This window comes from Littorina saxatilis, linkage group LG2 (genome assembly GCF_037325665.1).
Source record: "Littorina saxatilis isolate snail1 linkage group LG2, US_GU_Lsax_2.0, whole genome shotgun sequence".
Taxonomy (NCBI): domain Eukaryota; kingdom Metazoa; phylum Mollusca; class Gastropoda; order Littorinimorpha; family Littorinidae; genus Littorina; species Littorina saxatilis.
In genome coordinates this window covers 28,450,955-28,470,954 of record NC_090246.1, presented here as the reverse complement: position 1 = coordinate 28,470,954, position 20,000 = coordinate 28,450,955, and the positions used below count along the sequence as shown (strand labels likewise).

The 20,000-nt window shown below is 42.2% G+C and overlaps 1 protein-coding gene across 1 annotated transcript in view; it reads right to left on the bottom strand.

The window, feature by feature from the left end:
• Positions 1–2,425: 2,425 nt before the first annotated feature.
• Positions 2,426–20,000, bottom strand: part of LOC138958668 (uncharacterized) — a 105,752-nt gene continuing 88,177 nt past the window's right edge. The window contains exon 3 of the mRNA XM_070329893.1: positions 2,426–10,882. Coding sequence (XP_070185994.1) covers positions 10,691–10,882 — 192 coding nt within the window. The 3' untranslated portion in view covers positions 2,426–10,690. The remainder of the gene's footprint in view (positions 10,883–20,000) is intronic.

Genomic DNA, 20,000 nt, shown 5'->3' with positions numbered 1-20,000 from the left:
CGCTTCGGCGAAGCTCACGTACGTCAGTTCCACCGAATGACCTCACAGTGAGCGATGATGATGTCACAGCTTGTGTGATGGTGTCACAGAGAATGACGAATGGCGGCGTCATCACTGACAAACCGCTGTACTACTCATGTTACTGCTGCACTCACTTCGCCTTTTTTAAGCCGAGAGAGTTGAGCGGATGTGAGGGAGAGTCGCCACTTCATCATAGCGCCCTTGTTTTACAGGAAACGTGGCGCATCTGTGGATTAATTCTGGGCATCCCAGCTGTCTTTTCAGGCCCTTGTGTTGTTTCCCGGGTGCAGGACTACGTGACACTATACAGGAGCTTGTATCAAAGTGCATGGGGCCACAGGAACGTGTATGCAAGTGCTGATATACCCGGCAGCTAGTACTACCGCGTCTCAGTGAGGCTAAAGAAAATATCTTTAAAAAATGAAAATAAAAACTCCCCAAAACACCTCAGACCGCTTTCGAACTTATACCATAAGATTCTGCGTTACATGTGTACAAATAATGCTAACGCACAGGAGGACTGCCTTCACTTTGCAAAAGAAAGCGTTTTAAAAGCTTAGAAGATTTTTATAAAATAGGCAAAGAAAGAGCCAGGACTCTTCGAGCGTCGGGTTGGATTACTCCCCCGCAGTTACTTCCCTTGTTTTTGTACTTGATAGTGTTACTAGGCTGCTGCGTCATAGAGGGCGGTATCGGTGCAGACGACCGGCGGCGCATCTGCACTAGGTCTTTTTGTCTCCCGCACGGAGAAAGGCGACGCTTTAAAGCTCATTCACCCACTTAGAGATTTAATTAATGACCATACTGGTGGTGTTTTCCTAGATTTAGGTACACTGGATTCCACAGATTCGTGAAATGCGCTAGAAACTTTCCCCTAACATTAAAAGAAATAGTATGCGTTTAATTTGATCGACCAGCACTTTAGATGGTGCAAGGTTGTTGCTGGGAATGGTCGGTTGATGTACAGTACTTGGCCACGTGCACTTTGATACATACTCCTGTGCCTGCATAGGAGTGTGGCAGTAGTTGTCATCGGCCGCAGTAAGTCTAAAACAGCCAACTCACTTATTGCTTCTAATATGCACAATACACATGGGATTGTCACAGGTGTGCTAATACACTTGGGATTGTTACAGGTGTGCTTATTAAGCCGTAAGACGGTGAGCTCATCATCCCTGCATCTGATGGCCTGGTTCCCAGAAGAAGACAAAAACACCCACCTGCAGTGACTTGGACTTAAGTTTAATCCCTCTGATCGTTGACTAACGGATGAGCCATCACGAGGTCCGACAGCTACCTGCTCCACGCAAAGCCCTTGCAAGACCAGCAGGTGGCTTTGCCCGTGTGAACATCTGTGAGACCCGAGATCCTCTTCTCCCGATCGATCCTCTGTCATTTGTTGTTGCCGGTCTAGGCAGGTGTGTGTGTGTGTGTGTGTGTGTGTGTGTGTGTGTGTGTGTGTGTGTGTGTGTGTGTGTGTGTGTGTGTGTGTGTGTTTATCTGTGTGTTCCCCAGCACGGTTTGCTTGTTCGTTCATGGGCTGAAATTCCCATGGCTTTTACGGGTATGACAGTTTTTCCCCCTCCATTTACGCTAGACCTAGGTGCAAGACGAATAATTCATATTACTGAAATGCGTGTTCCTGAATGCACCACCCAAAACATGCCTCTACAAGTCGTGTCAAAACCATTCGTTCCGGTGTCCAGGAGTTTTCTTCTTCTGGCCACTGGCGCTCGTTCTCCCCGCAAACGCTACTTGTGTCAGTACGAGCGATGACGCCGCACGACAGCTCACCTGTCTCGGTTCAGTCGTCGTTGTCGGTCCCGTCTTCCCCGCAACGTCTGTACATCTATATCTATATATATACGGCTTGTGTGTGCCTGTCTGTCTGTCTGTCTGTGTGTTCACGATTCACGGCCAAAGTTTTCGATGGATCTGCTTCAAATTTGGTGGGCATATTCAGGTAGACCCCGGACACAATCGTGGACAATTTTGAACACGTGCGTGCTCTCAGCGCGCAGCGCTGAACCGATTTTGGTTTTTCTGTACATCCATTCCCAGTAACTCTTCCTTATCTTCTCCAGTGTTTTGCGCGTTTATCTCCCTTCCTTCGTACGGTGCGCCGGCGAAGCCGGCGTACACCCGGGAAAAGCCGGGTCCCCGGCGAAGCCGACGTACACCCGGCAAAGCCGGCTCTACTTCTTCCCGGCGAAGCCGTACCCGGCGAAGCGGGTATTCATCTAGTACACACATACACGAACAAACACACACACACACACACACACACACACACACACACACACACACACACACACACACACACACACATACACGAACACACACACACACACACACACACACACACACACACACACTCACACTCACAAACCCTTTTCTTTATACTTGTACATGGTTTATTACACCCTAAATCATTTACACCTATCACATGTAGGTCACATTCGATTCTACATAGATTTTTGAAAGGTTAATACACATAATCAAAACACAAGGGATAAAAACCCACATTGGAGAGGAAGAGATAATCACGGGAGAAAAAAACCCAACAACATCCACACAAGGAATTTGTTCAACCAATTCCAAAATCACGATGTCAATTCAAATTCATTAGCATATCATTACCAGTATAAATGGAAACTCCAAGAGGTAAATGAAACTGAACGAGAGAGTGTGGTATCGTGTGCCACAGTTATACACGAACATTCAGAGTATTGTTGCTGTAAATGACCCAAGCAGGTGGTCAAGAAATATGTCAGAGATGGTCAAGAAAAAAAGTAAGTGTTCCGTCACTTATTTCTGAATAGATGTAGACTAATGCGTCAGTTGTCGACTACACGGTCACTTCACCATTATAAATACTTTCCATTCCGTGCAGACCATCTGGCTTGGGATAAGAGTATTCTTTCTTTTGGATAAATACCAACAATCTAAAGCCTTGCTATTTTTGGGTGTGAACATTTGAATTATTGTTTTGTTAATTTCATGAACAACACTTGCGTTGATCTGCGAAATTGGGGCAGATCTTGCAAGACCGCGGCTGAATCGCGCGATTTGGTGGATTTGGCCAATTGCGCACGTCGGATATTCCGACATCAAACAAAGGTTCCCATCCTGCACAGAAAGCTAGCCAGGTTAGAGAGAGAGAGAGAGAGAGAGAGAGAGAGAGAGAGAGAGAGAGAGAGAGAGAGAGAGAGAGAGAGAGAGAGAGAGAGAGAGAGAGAGGTCTTAATGTTTGCCTATTTGTCTGTATTTTAAGTGCATCTATGTGACTATGACCAGTGTTTTCTGTTTAACGGTGCTCTTTTTTTCAGACTAAGATTGTCCTAAACATCATGTAGATTCCATAAGGAGAGCGTCGAGAGAAAAACACTTTATAAAGATGAACATGTCCTTGAACGATGTTCAGTTACACCAATGTTGTGGGTACGACTAAACAAGTACACACCATACGAAAAAGCTACATGCAATGTACAGGCTTGGCAACAAGTGCTAAACGACGCAGTGATCTTTCCATAGAGGTAGATGATACCAAAATATACAGTCCTTCCACAAACCTATATTTGTATCGTTGCCACATAAAATCTTAGGACAAACACATGTACATTATATAATACATGCACACACACAAAAAACACCAAACAAACAACACATTTTTGTTCAAAAGGGTTGCACGAATATCTATTTTTACAAAAAACTAAAAATGTTGGAGGGAGATTAATTGTTAATTATTATCTCTCTCTCTCTCTCTCTCTCTCTCTCTCTCTCTCTCTCTCTCTCTCTCTCTCTCTCTCTCTCTCTCTCTCAGTCTCTCTCTCTCTCTCTCTCTCTCTCTCTCTCTCTCTCTCTCTCTCTCTCTCTCTCTCTCTCTCTCTCTCTCTCTCTCGTGCGCACACCTTCCAAAGGATACAATGAAATAGACTGCGTGCTAAATAAATAGATTCATGAATACATTTACACAAAATGAGTTAAGAACAATTTCACTAATCATGATCAATTTTAAGAAAGAAAAGAAAAGTACAGTGAACACAATTAACAAAGATTACAACTGCTCAAAAGCGTGTTAGTTATGACGATTTTGCAAATGATTGAATACAAAGAGAAACACAATAGATTCAGGTCTAAAACTTAACCGTAAAGTACTGCAAACATTAGTGTCGAAAAAAAAACTATCAAGCCAATTTAAAATCACAAAAGAACAATAAATAAATAAATAGAACATACAAACATTGAAAAAACATGGGAGGGGTTTGGAGGGGCAAACAAAACTAGGTTGAGGACAGTTCAAGAGTACACGCCATGTGGTTCTTTTCTTAGATTCTGATACTCTTTATTTCTCTTCTGAAACTTCTAGTTCTTTGCGCTCTGAGCGAGCATCTTTAACCCTTTGAATCTTTTAAATGACACAATACCTGTACTGAAATAGTCGACTATGGGGAAATGGGTACAACAATCAAGATTCAAAATATGTATGTTTATGATGGAACCCACGTGGTTGGTCACGTGACGTGCAGAAATAATAACTAAATAAGGACACTAAGCTAGCGTGAACGTTGCTTTTTCTGACGTTTATGCTGACGCTGAATACAAACAAATCGTCGGCCATACACATCAAACTAATAATATTAGTTCAAAAAAATACTTCAATAGTACAAAGACTTAGACTACAAAAAGAAACAAGCAATCAAAACAGACAACTAACATGTAACAAAATTAAGCAAAACAACTCAAGACACCCGTATGCGTAAACGCTTACACTCCAATAGTTTATGATAGATTATTCACAAAAGACTTTAAGTTTTAACAGAATGCCTGGGGAGAAGACGATTAAACCCGGCTTGAAATACGTACACTGTTACGGGTTAACATTCCGGGCAGGGGTTATAACCAAGAGGTTTGTGCGTCGCTCTGTGGGATGTTATCAGTACGGGGTTCGACCTATGGTCGAGACAGGAGCAGAAATTCGTAACATTTCCAATAGACGATTACTACCTTTTATCATAAGTAAATATGTGTGCAAATTCAAAGTTATTGTCTTGAAGTTAGTTCTCTATCTAAAGACCTTGAGGTTGTTTTGTCACACTTTTATTTCTTAGTGATACAAACTGAACGCACTGACGAAGTCACGAGGACAAAAATCCACCAGTGATCAGTACTTTTGTTTATATACTTGGATCTGCGTCGAACTGACCGAATTACAAAAGTTACGAATGAAAAAGACAATGACTAGTGTGCAACCGGAGAATCGGAGAAAAAAAACCTAGGCTTTTGGTGAAGAAAGTAACATTTAAACTTGATACCAACTTGCTACGAATGTTCACAAGTAAATCAACAAAAATAGTCATACTTGCGCAGTAAATTCTGAGAGCTTTAACGATAAATTGCACCTATCGAACCGCACAAACTGACGTGTAGCCTTGAACCAAGTCAGCTCTGCTAGCTAGATCAGCATGCAGTCATTCAAGTCATGTCACATTATGTGCAGTGTTTCGAATGGAAATTGCGCAGATCGAACCGCACGAACATACCGATTTGATTGTAACCTTGAACCGTCCCAACCCTGCTCGCTAGTTCAGCCGTCAGTCAGTCACAGTCACAGTCAAGTCGCGACACACTTGCAAGCGTAGCGCAAGTCACCGCTAGGACCGAAGCATTAGAAAAGTTAAAACAGAAGGAAAAAGATAAACACATCTACATTTACTTACAGCTTGTAGCGCGACAGCACTTAGCAGAAACTATAAGCCTCGTACAAAGTTTACTTGCGGGGAACTTCAAAAGTCACTAATCTCGTGCGCCGGCCTGCAGATTCCTCATTCAAAAGACCGCCTCATCTAGTCAGACTCTCTGGCGCTCGGGCCGGCGGCACTGAAAATTCGAGGTATGCCACACAGCGTTTTAAAGGAAAAGGATGCTTGTAGTATTTGAGGTATGCCACGCAGAGATTTAAAGAGAAAAGACACTTGTTGCGGCAAGACTCCGAGGGAAAATGTTACAGATACAGGCTGAGTGAGAGGACTCTGCATGGCTCTATTATTTTGAGAGATGATACAGTACATTTCGAACGAGAACTCTACAATCTTATGTTTCAATTTTACCAATAATCATTCAAAATCATTACACGGGAACGGCATTTGTAAAGGCATCTACAGTAATTTTGTGAACTGCAACTTAGTTTTCTTACAGGAATGGTGGGAACTGTCGGAGGAGAGGCCGGGGGTAGAGGGTGGGGGTGGGGAGAGGGGATTCAGTCTTGCTTTATTTTCTAAGTCGGAAACTAATTCTCATAGCTCAGGAATAGAAGCAAGAAGGAAATGAGGCGGTTTATGCGTCTACAAAATACCCGTATAAGCGTCAAATGCCGTCAGACATGGCGGCGCTGTGAAACATCTGGTTTCAGGGACAAGGGGCGCAACCCTAGCGGCCCTGAACGGCGACCTATTAAGTGGTGCAGCTTGGCTCCACACCCAATTTCTAAATATACATAAAACACCTCGACTCCCCTACCTACCACGAGCTTGTTCTGACACACAACTTAATGACACAGTGAAAGAACAAATAAAATAAAGAAAACCCAAACCACTCGTAAACCTGAAGTTTGGTTTGAAAACATACGCATACGAGTACAGTCATAGTTAGGTTGTTGACAAACTGGCGATTTTCCACAAAAACGCTAAAGCATGTCCTAACGCCTTGTTTTAGACTTAGATTACGCACGATCGCGAAAGCATTGAGTTTGAAAATGTTCAATTGGGTCGCAACCTAAGCAGATGTATCCACCCCAGTCTGAATTTGAAAGTATATACGAAGACAATTTGCTCTACAGCTGCACATGTAACTAGAACTCTGAGGAAAGGAAGGAAGGAAACCAAAACACATCAAATAGCATCGCACTTAATTCAATTATTTTTGCAGTGTTATTATCACCTGATAAGTTAATCATCTCTCGCACAAAAATATTAAAAATAACATTAATTGTTGCTTTCTCCTTGAAGTTACGTTGAAAAACTACATTAAAGAAGTACTGAATAATCTTGAGTTCATACCCAACTATCTTCCATTTTGATGATGAATAGACAAAGCAAGGGAACAACTATTTCTTTGCACTTGAACTGACCCAAGCAGGCTACATGAAAAAAAAGGCAAACACATACTGAATAGTGCCAAGTTCACGCATAACTTACTCCATTTAGTTTATGAGTTCACGAAGTACAACTGCACACGACCGAGGAATCAGATAACGTTACATGTTGCGGTCGATATTTTTACAGATCAACAGTGCATGCGATCATGTGACATTCTATTACCCTTGATTTACTTCGCAGACAAAAAGCCGCCGGTGTCTATTTACTTATATCTGCGGGTTTATTTGGTACGGAGCCATTATAATTTTTAAAAAGAAATATTGAAAAGCATGACTGCTGACAGTCACGTCTTTAGTTCTTGTTGTCGGTCTTTCTTCGCTTCTTGAATCGTGAGAGTAATACACCTGTGAAGCTGTATCCATCAAAACTACAAATCTGTGTTGTTGCGTTTTGCGAGTTCTGCTCTTTTTTCAAGGGTTTCTAAAGCATTTGCTGCACATGGAACTAGTTGATACTGAACAGATCGAGTCTCTGTAGTATTTTCACCTGCATACCTTCTCCTCATGTGTCACTACCCGACCCTGTTACGTCTTGTGCACATAGTTCAAAAATGTTCAAAGAAACGGCTAATATAACCATAAACTCATGCCCACACAATCACATTATTATAAGTTTCGTTTTCTGGTCAACCCAACGTTTTCACCTCATTAAATCGAAGGTACGATTCTATTCTTTCATTTTTGCAACTTTGAAACAAAAAATACGAGAACTGCAACACGTTAAAAGCTTTTGACATACAGTCACAGACACAAGAGCATGAACATACATGAAACAACACAGACAACTTCGTGAAACTGGCCGAAAAAGCTGTGAGCACGTTTTGCTGGCACACAGCTTTGAACTTGACTGATGAAAACAGCACGAGTGAAAACGAAATATGAAAACAACAGAAAATGGGGCCATCAAATATATTCACACTGCATTATGCGGATTAACATACACAACAAAATGCAACAGAAAAATAAAGTATGACAGTTTGGGAAATACAAGTTACATTGAATGAATAAACTACTATGTGCCTTGTGTAACAATAACATACACCAACGACAAATTGAGGTAACGTCTTTCTTTTTATACATATTAAGTAAAATATTGGCTCGGTTTGTGTAATACAATTACACAATATAATTCACACTAAGATATACCTAAACCGTAGCAACTGCTAGGTGTCGATAATGTGTTGTTTTCTCTCCAGGAAATCGCCCGTACAATACACGTAACCAACATGTCTACGGTTAAGCTTTCAAGAAAAAAATGCGACTGTTCTATTAAGATTTTGTTTACAAATTTGATCCGAGAAAGCCTTTGTAGCCATCCAAAAGATTGCTACTTTTTGTGCACGCCCAAGCAAAAACGGAAAAGAAACAACTTCTACCGGTGCCTTGAATTCTTTTAAATAAGTGTCAGGGTGGTTCAGAAATGGACAATTTCCTACCCCAGTATAATAAGCTTTCAAAACTATGCCTAGCTACCACAAAACAGCAAAAAACATTGTCAGCCTCAAGCAATTCATGTGCTATCAACCTGGGTATCGGCGAAGACCTTGGCTGGTTTGTGCACTGATATTGTCCCTTAGCACTCCGGCGTTTCGCACGTGCAGAACAGCCGTGGGCGACTGTACGGGCCATTCAACATTTCCAGTGTTGGGTGGTCCGGGTTTCAAGTCCCCTAAAAGGCTCTTAACCTCGACCTTTGGGTTCACACCATTACAGAGGCGGGACCTTTTAGCTGAGGAAACACAACTTGATCTGGAAAAAGGTGCTCACAAATGGAGTGTAGATGCGTGAATGTCACAAGCATGTTTGTATACTTGTTTTTCATCTTTTGCCCATTTTTTTGTTTGCAATACGGGTTTTCAAGAGACTCGATGCGAGGTTTCTGTATCCCGAAAACAAGATTCGTACCTTTGTAAATAATGTACAAGGTATAATGTTGCTGCGTATGTTATGTACCTCGATACACAAACAGTCCTGCACAACCGACCAATCATTTTTTAATGTCTACCAGTCTGGCAATGATTCGTGTTTGCTTTTCATGCCTCAAATGTCGTTCATATCTTCAGCACTGACCCCTTCAGTTCACCCATCATATAAGTTAAACTAAAAACATAGTGTTGGGTGGCTGTTTCATACTGATCGAGGTTCTTATCAAGCTGCAAGGATTGTGTACATCAGAGCTATTTCCGACATCGTTGAAAACACAACCTCTTCGCTTGCACACACTCGGGCTCTAAGGCAGCATTTCCCAAAGGACGTCTTCACCATCCTGAAACCACCAAGAAGTTAAGTCTGAGTAATGAAGCTATTTTTTCTCCCGACTTCACAAACAGCAGACAGGAATGCTCAAGATGTGTAATTCGTATCGAAAAGGCCCATCTGCGGCTTCAAACGCCAGTGACTGCACCCGTGGAATCGCAACATACTCGTAGCCAAATTACGGGGATACTGGTTTTACTGTGGTTTCCAGCTCTAGTATGGTCTGACTGCCTCCTGTAAGCGTCCTTGCACATCTTGCCTGCGGATTCACTTGATTCCGGGAGAACAGATGACCACTGGGCAGACTCAAGGCGCTGGCTTCGCCGTTGCAGGTCATGTATCTTCGCTGCGCGGAGGAGTACATAAACGACTCATTACTCCACATCATCCAAAAGATTTATGTACATACGTACGTAGACTTAGACGGCGTTTAAAATGTTTCGCCTCTGCTGAGGAATTTCTTTTCTTGTGGTCTCCTTGCAGAAGAGTCCTGAGAGTAGCCATCAGTCTAAAGACTAATTCAAAATAGTTCGCAACGTAGGCGTTCAGCTGCATTAAGAACGTGTGGCTTCTTCTGAAGAGTTTGTCGTTTCGGGTTGTCTGTGGAGGCTTCTGTCCTTAAACAATGCCCCCTTTTTCATTATTCTTTGTGTTGTTTCAGGAGCCTAGAGGACTATCTGCGTGCATGAGACCGCATTTGTTTATGACAGGGCACCATTGCATACCCACGAGGACTCCCTCCAAGCACCATTAACAACCATCAACACACACAAAAACCCACACACAAAAACAACAACAACAACAACAACCATAGAAGCTTTACTTCTTTTCTGTAGTCCTATTTCTAACACTGGACTGCATGAGAAAAGTCAGCGCAGTTCTGCACCACTGTCAGTTTAGAAAGACATCTCCGCACGTCTTAGCCACAACAGTACCGTAGTTCTGAATGCAGTTCATTCCTGTATTTTCTCAGTGCACCAACACGTAACAGCCTCACCTAGGTCCTCTGCCATCGCTCCTACACTGTGTTTCTCTTCATGAACGAGTTTCATTGTGGCTTCAGTTAGTTCCGCAGGTCTATCTGTTAGCAACCACACCAAAGGAAAAACGCCGTTCTTCTTGCCACACCGAAGTTTCATGTTGACTGGCATACACGCGTCTATCTGCATACACTACACTCTCAGCTAAAGCCCTTTGCCATCACACTAACACTGTGCTTTTCTTCATACAGAAGTCTCGAGGTGATCTCCCACAGATCTATCTGCAGGCGCAGGACTGCACGCTCATGCCGGGGTAGTTCTTGAGCACGACGTTCCTGTTCTCGTCAAAGTAGAGCAAGGTGACCGAGGTCATGGTATCTGGGACACAGCAGGGCGCCGGCACGCCTGAATACAGCCCGATGGCGTTCACGATGCTTTGGATGGTGGCATGGTTTGAAGGTCGCAGTCGCTGAAACAGAGAAGTGAGAACAGTATCAATATGGATGTAAGTAAGATTGTTATTGATATATTTGTCAGTAAGGCAGGTTTTGGTCTTGTGTTTATGCGTACACATACACATGCAGGGGGTGAGGTACTAGCAGGTCTGCTAATAAGTTCACTTGGAAGATCGGACAAATATCCACCCTTGACCCACCAGCAGCCGACGGGATTCGAACCCCAAATACGCCCGCCAGTTCACTCCAAAACTCGCTTCCTCTCTCACATGATTCTTTGTTAGCACCAGTTTGCATTTTACTAGCAGGAATAGTGTGCACCTATCTTCGTTTTCTAATACACTTTTCAACCAAGCTAATCATTCACACTTTATTTTTTTTTATTTATTTTTTTTACCTCAAAGCACACAATTTACACATTCAACTCGAATAAGGTACACAGTTTTAGACAGATCATCGAATCAAACAAGCACACACCATGCGCTGAATGGACACAAATCCTTGTGTACATACAAAACAAACCCCACACGCGTCATCAAAAAAGAAAGACAAATTGAAAGAAAAAAAGAAGAAAGAAAGGCAAAACTGAGGAGAGAGAAAGGGGAGGTGGTGGGGTGGGGGTGGGGGGTGGTGGTGGGGGGTGGGTGGTGGTGGGGGGGGGGGGGGTGGTGGTTGTGGGGGGGGGGGTGATGCTGGAAAGAATGTGCACACATATCACTATCACAAGCCATATGTGATCTATTTACTCTCACAGAATCTCAGCAAAGAGAGTAATTGCACAGCGCCCCTTTTCTTTTTCTTTCTCGAGAGCGCGCCGTCAAGCACTCTATGGTACGAGTTTTTTTCTTCGTATATGTATATGATACAAGTCAACGGACTGTTTGCCAGCCTTTTTCCTGGTGGCGTGGAATGCTCTTGACAGATTCATTGGCTGACATTAAAAACCGAGGGCAGGGGTTAAGCGGAGGAGGTTGCGCTGGGTTAATCTGTTGAAGTCAGCTTAAATCTCTCTGTCACTCTCTCTACCAAGAGAGGGGGAGAGAGGGGAGAGACATGCAGACATATCGAGTGTCATTGTGTGTGTGTGTGTTAGGGTTAGGGTTAGGGTTTGTGTGTGTGTGTGTGTGTGTGTATTTGTCTATATATATCATGATCAGGACTAGATTTCCTTGTGATACGTCCCCCACAAAGGGACTTTGCATTGTAAATCTCGGTCCCCCTTGAGGAGGGTCTGATGCTCCCAATAGGCTGTCTGTGAAGGGATACTTTTTTCTCTCTCTCTTTCTCTGCTAAGAGATTTTAACAAATCTCGGAAGAAAGTCTTTGCTGACTTTCAATTGTTTCTTTCACAATTTCTGATGTTATAAAATAATATATATATAAAACATCAGAAATATATATATATATGCGTTCTCCAAGTCAGTCAGTCTGTCTGTCTGTCTGTCTATCTGTCCCTCCCTCCCTCTTCCCTTCTCTCTCCCTCTGTCTGTCTCTGTCTGTCTGCCTGTCTGTCATTCAGTCACTCGCTAATCAACGGAAATACCACACACAGTTAATTGGTCTTCAAAGGCTTGTTTCAATCCATATTACATGTAAAATTAATGGCTAAAACCTTCACACAATCTTTGCCTACTCAGACGTCTTTTGATCAAGCATCAAAGACAAACTCATATTACTGTGAAACATCATTTTGATGATCAACAGATTGGGTAGATTTGGCTAAAAGAAAGCAGACCAGGATAGAATATTTCAGCTCACAAAAACGCACTCGCCCCCCCCCTCCCCCCGCCCGCCCCCTTCTCTCTCTCTCTGTCTATCGGTCACACTCTTTCTCTTTCTGTTTTTTAACGTGTTCAAATGATTCAATGTGTGTGTGAAAGACGATACCTGCCCTCAACCCACTCCCCCGCGCGCACCCCATTCCTAGTACGTAGGTCAACAATGGCCCTCTCTCTCTCTCTCTCTCTCTCTCTCTCTCTCTCTCTCTCTCTCTCTCTGTTTTCATTTGCATGTACAAATGAGTGCATGTGTGAGTGACCTACTAGTACCTCCAAACCGCACCCACCACAGAACCCCTTCCTGGATTGTTCACAGGTCTATAGTCAAAAGTACAGTCGAAAATGAAAATGCTCTGTCTGTCTGTCTGTCTCTCCCTTTCTCTCTTACTCTCCCTTTCTCTTACTCCCTCCCTCTGTCTCCCCCCTCTCTATTTCTCTCTCTCTTCTCTCTCTCTCCCCCCCTCTCACCCCCCACCCCCCCCCCCCTCTAACGCTCTTCCCGTTCAGGTAGCCCTTCTCAGTAATGCTTGTGTTGCCTCGCACGCAGTGTCTGCCACGGAATGCCCATAAGCTCCCCCCTCGCAGATTTATACCTGCCCTTAATGGACCAGCTCCTACCTTCATCAAACTTTAATTAGATTCCGTTAGTTTTTATCGCTGTCTGCATAGACACAAGCTCGCCTGTGGTACGCGGCTAAAATTCTGTACCAGACTGTATTTTTGTAGACTAATTTATTCTTTCTTTCTTTCCCTCACTCTCTATCTGTCTGTGTAAGTATGTACGTGTGTACGTGTGTACATGTGTGTGTGTGTGCGTGCGTGCGTGCGTGCATGTGTGCGTGTGTGTTTGTGTGTGTGTTTCAATGTGTGTGCGTGTGTGTTTGTGGATATCTGTCTGTCTGTCTGTATTTGTGTTTTCTGAGCAGAACTTGAGTTTTCTTTTGTTTGATATTTAGAAACAGCTGCGTTTTAATCATTTTTCCATGAGCTCACATGCCTGTCGTAAAAATATGCTTGAAACTTACTTGCAACATAACTATTTTCCTTGATCGGAACCATGGCACAGTCGACATAAACTAGGTTCTCGTGAATGGCCCTGTAGCTGTATAGGCTACACAGTTATCGGCCAATGTGAATAAGGCATGGTCGATATGAAGTGGCCTAATTGTCACGAATGTAACTTGCTCCTTACATGTCTTGTCGTCAGATGACATTATGTTAGAAGGACAGGTTGGAAGATTAGGTTAAGCCTTAAATCTTTATCCTTGTGTAATACAGTTCTGAGTTCTGAGTTCTACTGTCCTATTCCGGGGCACAGTCGAAAAAGGTCATGTTCTTACTCCGATCCCTGGAAATCTGCTGTTTGGAATCGAGGTACTGTCGAAAAAAACAAATCATGGACAGTTGAAGCTTAGTTCTTATGAATGCAATTTACTCTCAAAATGTCAAGTAGTCTGATTCAGAGAAGAGTCGAAAAAGGCAATGCACAGTCGAAATAAACTGAATTTGCTCAAATAACATTTTAACTCAAGATGCTTGGTGGTCTGAATCGAAAGAGGTGCACTCGAAAGAGGCCATGGTTGCAATCATGAATGTAACTTACTCACTCCCTCCCTTCAGAATAGCCTACACGAGTGAATGAAGCGCAAAACAGTTGCCCATGCGAATAAACAACAATCCAGGAAGGAAGCATCACAAAAGGCTATTCGCGGCCCTCCCATGAAACGAAAGTTTTTTTAGCGTCTCACTCGAAGACATTCACGAATTGCGACGGCCTTCTGTTGTCAACAATGACAGTATCACTGCAATCTGTGTAGTTATCACAGATACTTCCAAGTTGTTACTGATGCATTACCGATGTCTCCCCATGACAGTAACAACTCAGATTTATGGCGGTGGTAAACCACCAGCAAATTAAGACGGTAGTTTTACTAGTTACCCTGAAAGTCAAGAAAATCGTGCTCTTTGCAATTATTACCGATAACTATCCATAAAACCCACTAAATTTCCGACACATTGCCACATAACAGTTGGCATGCCGCCAAAAAAAAGAGAGTGCAAATGGCGAAAGCTACAAACATTACACTATTCTTTGTAATTATCACTGTATATACAACAACAACAACAAAAACACCCACACATACACACAAACCTTTCGTAAGAGCCTCACAGGTTTCAGCGCGTGGTACAGTTACAGTTTATCTTTTGGACGGCAACCTAGCGCCAAAAGTATAAACAGTAAGCCTATATATGATGATTCAGCAATGATTTTGCAGGGCGTTTTGCAGTCCCTTGTTCCATTAATGATTTTGCATATTTAGATGATCAACGCAAGAAACAATGTAACCTTAGTGATGCGCAGACACAAAGCGGCCGGAATCGTACCGCCGTCAGGAACAAATGCATGCTAAAAGACCGTCGCGGACGTTACAAATTCCGAGTTTCAACGGGAGTATAGAGACTTGGAATCACACCAATTACAAGCACGCACACCCTCGAAGACGGCGTCACGCTGTTCGTGTGGCAAGGTAGAACGCAGTTTTGCATGCAAATCGCTCACCACAACGTGACCCTGAGAGCTAACAGCCTAGGAAAGAAGAAGAAACAGAAGAAGAAGAAGATAAGTATCAGAATTAGAGTCAGAATTAGAATCAGAATCAGAATCAGAATTAGAATTAGAATTAGAATCAGAATTAGAATCAGAATTAGAATCAAAATTAGAATCAAAATTAGCCTCGGAATTATAATTAGCATCGGAATCAGAATTAGAAACAGAATTAGCCTCGGATTCAGAATTAGAATCAGAATCAAAATCAGAATTAAAATCAGAATCAGTGATGATTACAAAGTCTGATCATTGTGATCGTGACAATTTTCACTTTTGACATTAGTCTGCTAGCCATACCAGATCAATCCTGTCACACACACGTCAGTTCCTCTACGCACGGCGCACTCGGTGGCTGCTTCCGCGACACAAAAGAGGTCCTTCAATGAGCTTCGGGGTCTTGCTTCGCGTCAAAGGACTTCATTTTGTTGGGCCACAAGACCAGCCGTTCAACGTCAAAAGAAGAGAGTCATCGCGGGCGCTTCGCAGCGGGGTTTGCCACACAAAACCACACTCCATTCAATGAGTTCTTCTCTTCTCTTCCTTTTTCCCCTCTCTTTCCCAGCCGTAAAAAAAAGAAGAAAAGCCGCAGACTGGCTAATTCATCCTTCTCCTCCCCCTACTCGAATTGACTCGATCCGCGTTCTTTGGAAAAGCTTACGCGAGGACCTACTCCATCTAAACGCAGTGCGGAGTCCTTTAAAGCTTCCGCTGCCATTAAATCGAGTTTTTCTCTCTGTCTCTTGGAATTGGCGGGTTGCACACGCTAACACTTTCCGTCCCACCATCAGTGAAAAAGGCCATGCATTTGTCAGCGTCCATGAGAAGAACATCGTTGTAAAAAGAAAAGAAAACAAGTCGCGTAAGGCGAAATTACTACATTTAGTCAAGCTGTGGAACTCACAGAATGAAACTGAACGCACTGCATTTTTTTTCACAATGACCGTAGTCCGCCGCTAGTGCAAAAGGCAGTGAAAGTGACGAGCCTGTTTAGTGCGGTAGTGGTTGCGTTCTGCTGCATAGCACGCTTTACTGTACCTCTCTTCGTTTTAACTTTCTGAGCGTGTTTTTAATCCAAACATATCATATCTATATGTTTTTGGAATCAGGAACCGACCAGAAATAAGATGAAATTGTTTTTAAAACGATTTCGGAAATTTAATTTTAATCATAGTTTTTATATTTTTAATTTTCAGAGCTTGTTTTTAATCCGAATATAAAATTTGTATATGTTTTTGGAATCAAAACACGATGAAGAATAAAATAAAAGGAATTTTGGATCGTTTTATAAAGAAATAATTTTAATTACAATTTTCAGATTTTTAATGACCAAAGTCATCAATTAATTTTTAAGCCTCCATGCTGAAATGCAATACCGAAGTCCGGCCTTCGTCGAAGATTGCTTTGCCAAAATTTCAATCAATTTGATTGAAAAATGAAGGTGTGACAGTGCCGCCTCAACTTTTACAAAAAGCCGGATATGACGTCATCAAAGACATTTATCGAAAAAATGAAAAAAACATCTGGGGATATCATACCCAGAAACTCTCATGTAAAATTTCATAAAGATCGGTCCAGTAGTTTACTCTGAATCGCTCTACACACACACACGCACAGACAGACAGACAGACACACACACACACACACACACACACACACACACACACACACACACACACACACACACACACACACATACACCACGACCCTCGTCTCGATTCCCCCTCTATGTTAAAACATTTAGTCAAAACTTGACTAAATGTAAAAAGAGGTACCTGCGACTTGAAACCCACTCCGATGAGAGGATTCCTGCCGTAAAAGGACATTTTCTGTTGTCCCATTGTTTATTTCCTCAGCCAAAATGTACCTGCCATAATAACAGACCACTCATAAATAGGGACACTTTTGGCCGGTGCCAAAGGCGTCCTTTCATCACAAGTACCACTGTACCTTTAAGGCTGTGAGATACATTTGTCGCAACGAGTGTAAGGCTGTGTGGAGATTTATTCGCCCGAACAGGTTCCCCACAACACATCAACAACTAGGTCTTAACAGCAATTGTTCTAAGAAGCTCAGAACAAGAATATTACTTAGGCCAAAAAGAAAAATATGTCTGTTTCCGGTAACATCGCCGAAAAAAATTAGGGTCGGTCGGTCGTTTTTTATTTTTATTTTTTTTAAACCTTTTTTTTAACGTTTTGTTAACGTCTTTTTACGTTTGTGTTTTGTTTTTTTAAACGCTTCCTTAGTTTACTTACAATTATTTAGCACATGTTTTTGACCTAGATATATTTAAACTAAATAAAGTATACTTGACTTCATATTTATTTATTTATTTTTTATTTTTTATTATTTTTTTATTATTTTTTTCGAAAAGCGAAAAAAACCTTTAGGGTCGGCGCTTAAAAATAGGGTCGGTCGGGTTTCCGGAAACAGACATATATTTCTTTTTGGCCTTAACGAAAAATCAAACAACCTCCAATAATGTGAGATGCGATTAAAGGCGTGTATAGTGGAGATATATTCGCCCGGATCGGTTCATCTTATTAGCAACAGCACACCGACAACAGGTCCTAAAAGCGTTTACTCCAAGGAGCTCAGAAAAAAAAATCATTAAATGTAAAATCAAAATAACTCCAATGGCGTGAGTTACGCTTGTTGCATGCAATGAGAGTTAGGGCGTTTGTGGCGGAGAAGTACTGACCCGGATCGGTTCGTCTTATTAGTAACAGCACATCAGCAACTTCGTCCTAAAAGCGTTTGTTCTAAAGGAGCTCAGATCAAAACTATCACTGAACACCACCCAAGCGACTGGCTGGCGGTGCAGGGATATCTCATGAGAGACGTCTCGCACAAGATCTGAGGCTTTCCTTACAGCCATTGGCGGCAGTGCTTGGGGTGGCGAACACTTCAGATGTATCGCGAGCAAAGAAGCAGAGAAAAGAGACGAGGGAGAGAACCGGTCTCAGAGCTGTGCAACAGAAGCCAGAACGGAGCACCAGAAAGACAGGACATGTGCATCAGGTGCACAGTAGCACACAAACCAGATGTCCTTTTTATCTTCTTTTTTTTTAACAAAAAAGGAGAACAGCTTTGTGAAAAGAATCAAGATGCTCTTTTATCTTTTTTTTATTCGACAAAAAGGAAACAGCTTTGTACTAAAAATCAAACTGTCTTTTAATCTTCTTTTTTTCTTCTCAACAAACAAGTACCAAGAATCAAGTGCTATTAGTCTGCAAACTGAAATGCAGCAACAAATCAAAATGCGTTGTTTATACCGTTCCTTAACCGTAACTCCCTGAACTTCCTAACTGCACCCCAAAAATCCGTGTTTGCAACGTTTTTTGTACCTTGTTCTTGTTTTTTTTTATTCTTGATTTTTAAAAAATTCTATTGATAGCAGTCCATCTGTTTTTAATTTTTTTTCTCTCTCACAATAGTGTTCTTTCACACCGATGTTGGAAACGTCTCTTGGCTTATATCGTTGCCTCACAAGCTAATCTAACATGAAAAGATCGAATCTGAAGAAAATAATATTGCCCTTAATGGACTTCTTCTTCTTCTTCTTCGTTCATGGGCTGAAACTCCCACGTTCACTCCTGTTTTTGCACGAGTGGGTTTTTACGTGTATGACCGTTTTTACCCCGCCATTCAGGCAGCCATTGGCCGCTTTTGGGGAAAACCTTAATGGACTGCTTACTGCATCCTCATGGGACACAGAACGAAAGAATGAACACGACATAAGAAACCAGCGACAGTAGGAAGTCTGTCATCAAACACGTGGACCTTAAAGCCATGAAGAGGATCCACCGACCTTAGTAAAAGAAACTTTCATAATGCCGTGCCGTTGATTCAGTGCAACCGGAAGAATGCCGTTTCACTAGAAGAAAAAAACTCGATCTCAAAACACCAGTCAGATAAGAATGGTAAATAATGTGAGAGTAATAACGGAGCTTGCCATACCAACAATGTTTAACGTTGCCTTTACATTCCTTCGCTTTAGCTTTTTAGCTTTAAACGTTGGATATGGCAAAACAAATTATTTCAGAATAAAATTTGAGACAGCAAGAATTCTATGCCGTCTATACCGTCCCATATAAAACATCACACGAAACTACCAGAGTGCTGACGTTTACATGCGATAGGAGCATCATTTCAGTTGGCCGTACACCAAAACTCGTTACAGACGCCTATGTCAATCTTAGATTTTGATTCAGCTTAAAATTCCCACTCTTCGCAAGAAGCAGTCAGGCTGTTTAATTTAGGTGTATGTCCAAGTGTGAGGAAGATTCTTTCCCACGTAAAAGCCTGGACAGATCTGTGACGTTTTACAAGATAGTTTACAAGAGACGGAGGGTATTTTGAACTTTATAGAGCAAACTGTTTAAATCCTACTTTCCGCAGCAAAAGCATACATGTACACAGCAATGACAAATCGACACTCTGCACAAAGGAGAGTAGTGACCATGCAGGTGCCTTAGGGCAGTGATTAAAGACATGGTCAGTGACAGTGATCGGTCAGTGAATGGGCTCCTGCGCAGGTAGAAGCACGGCTATCTGTCAATGGAATAATCTGTTACATGAGCAGAATGGACAGGTAAGACAAGGGACCACCACCCACACACGCAGCCACAGAGAAGTGGTCAACAGGTAACAGAAAACCGGCCTTTAGGTCTTTCTCAAAGAAAGCAAAATGATTTACTTCAGTTGTTGATAAACATTATTTTGTTGTTAACATTACTTCAGATG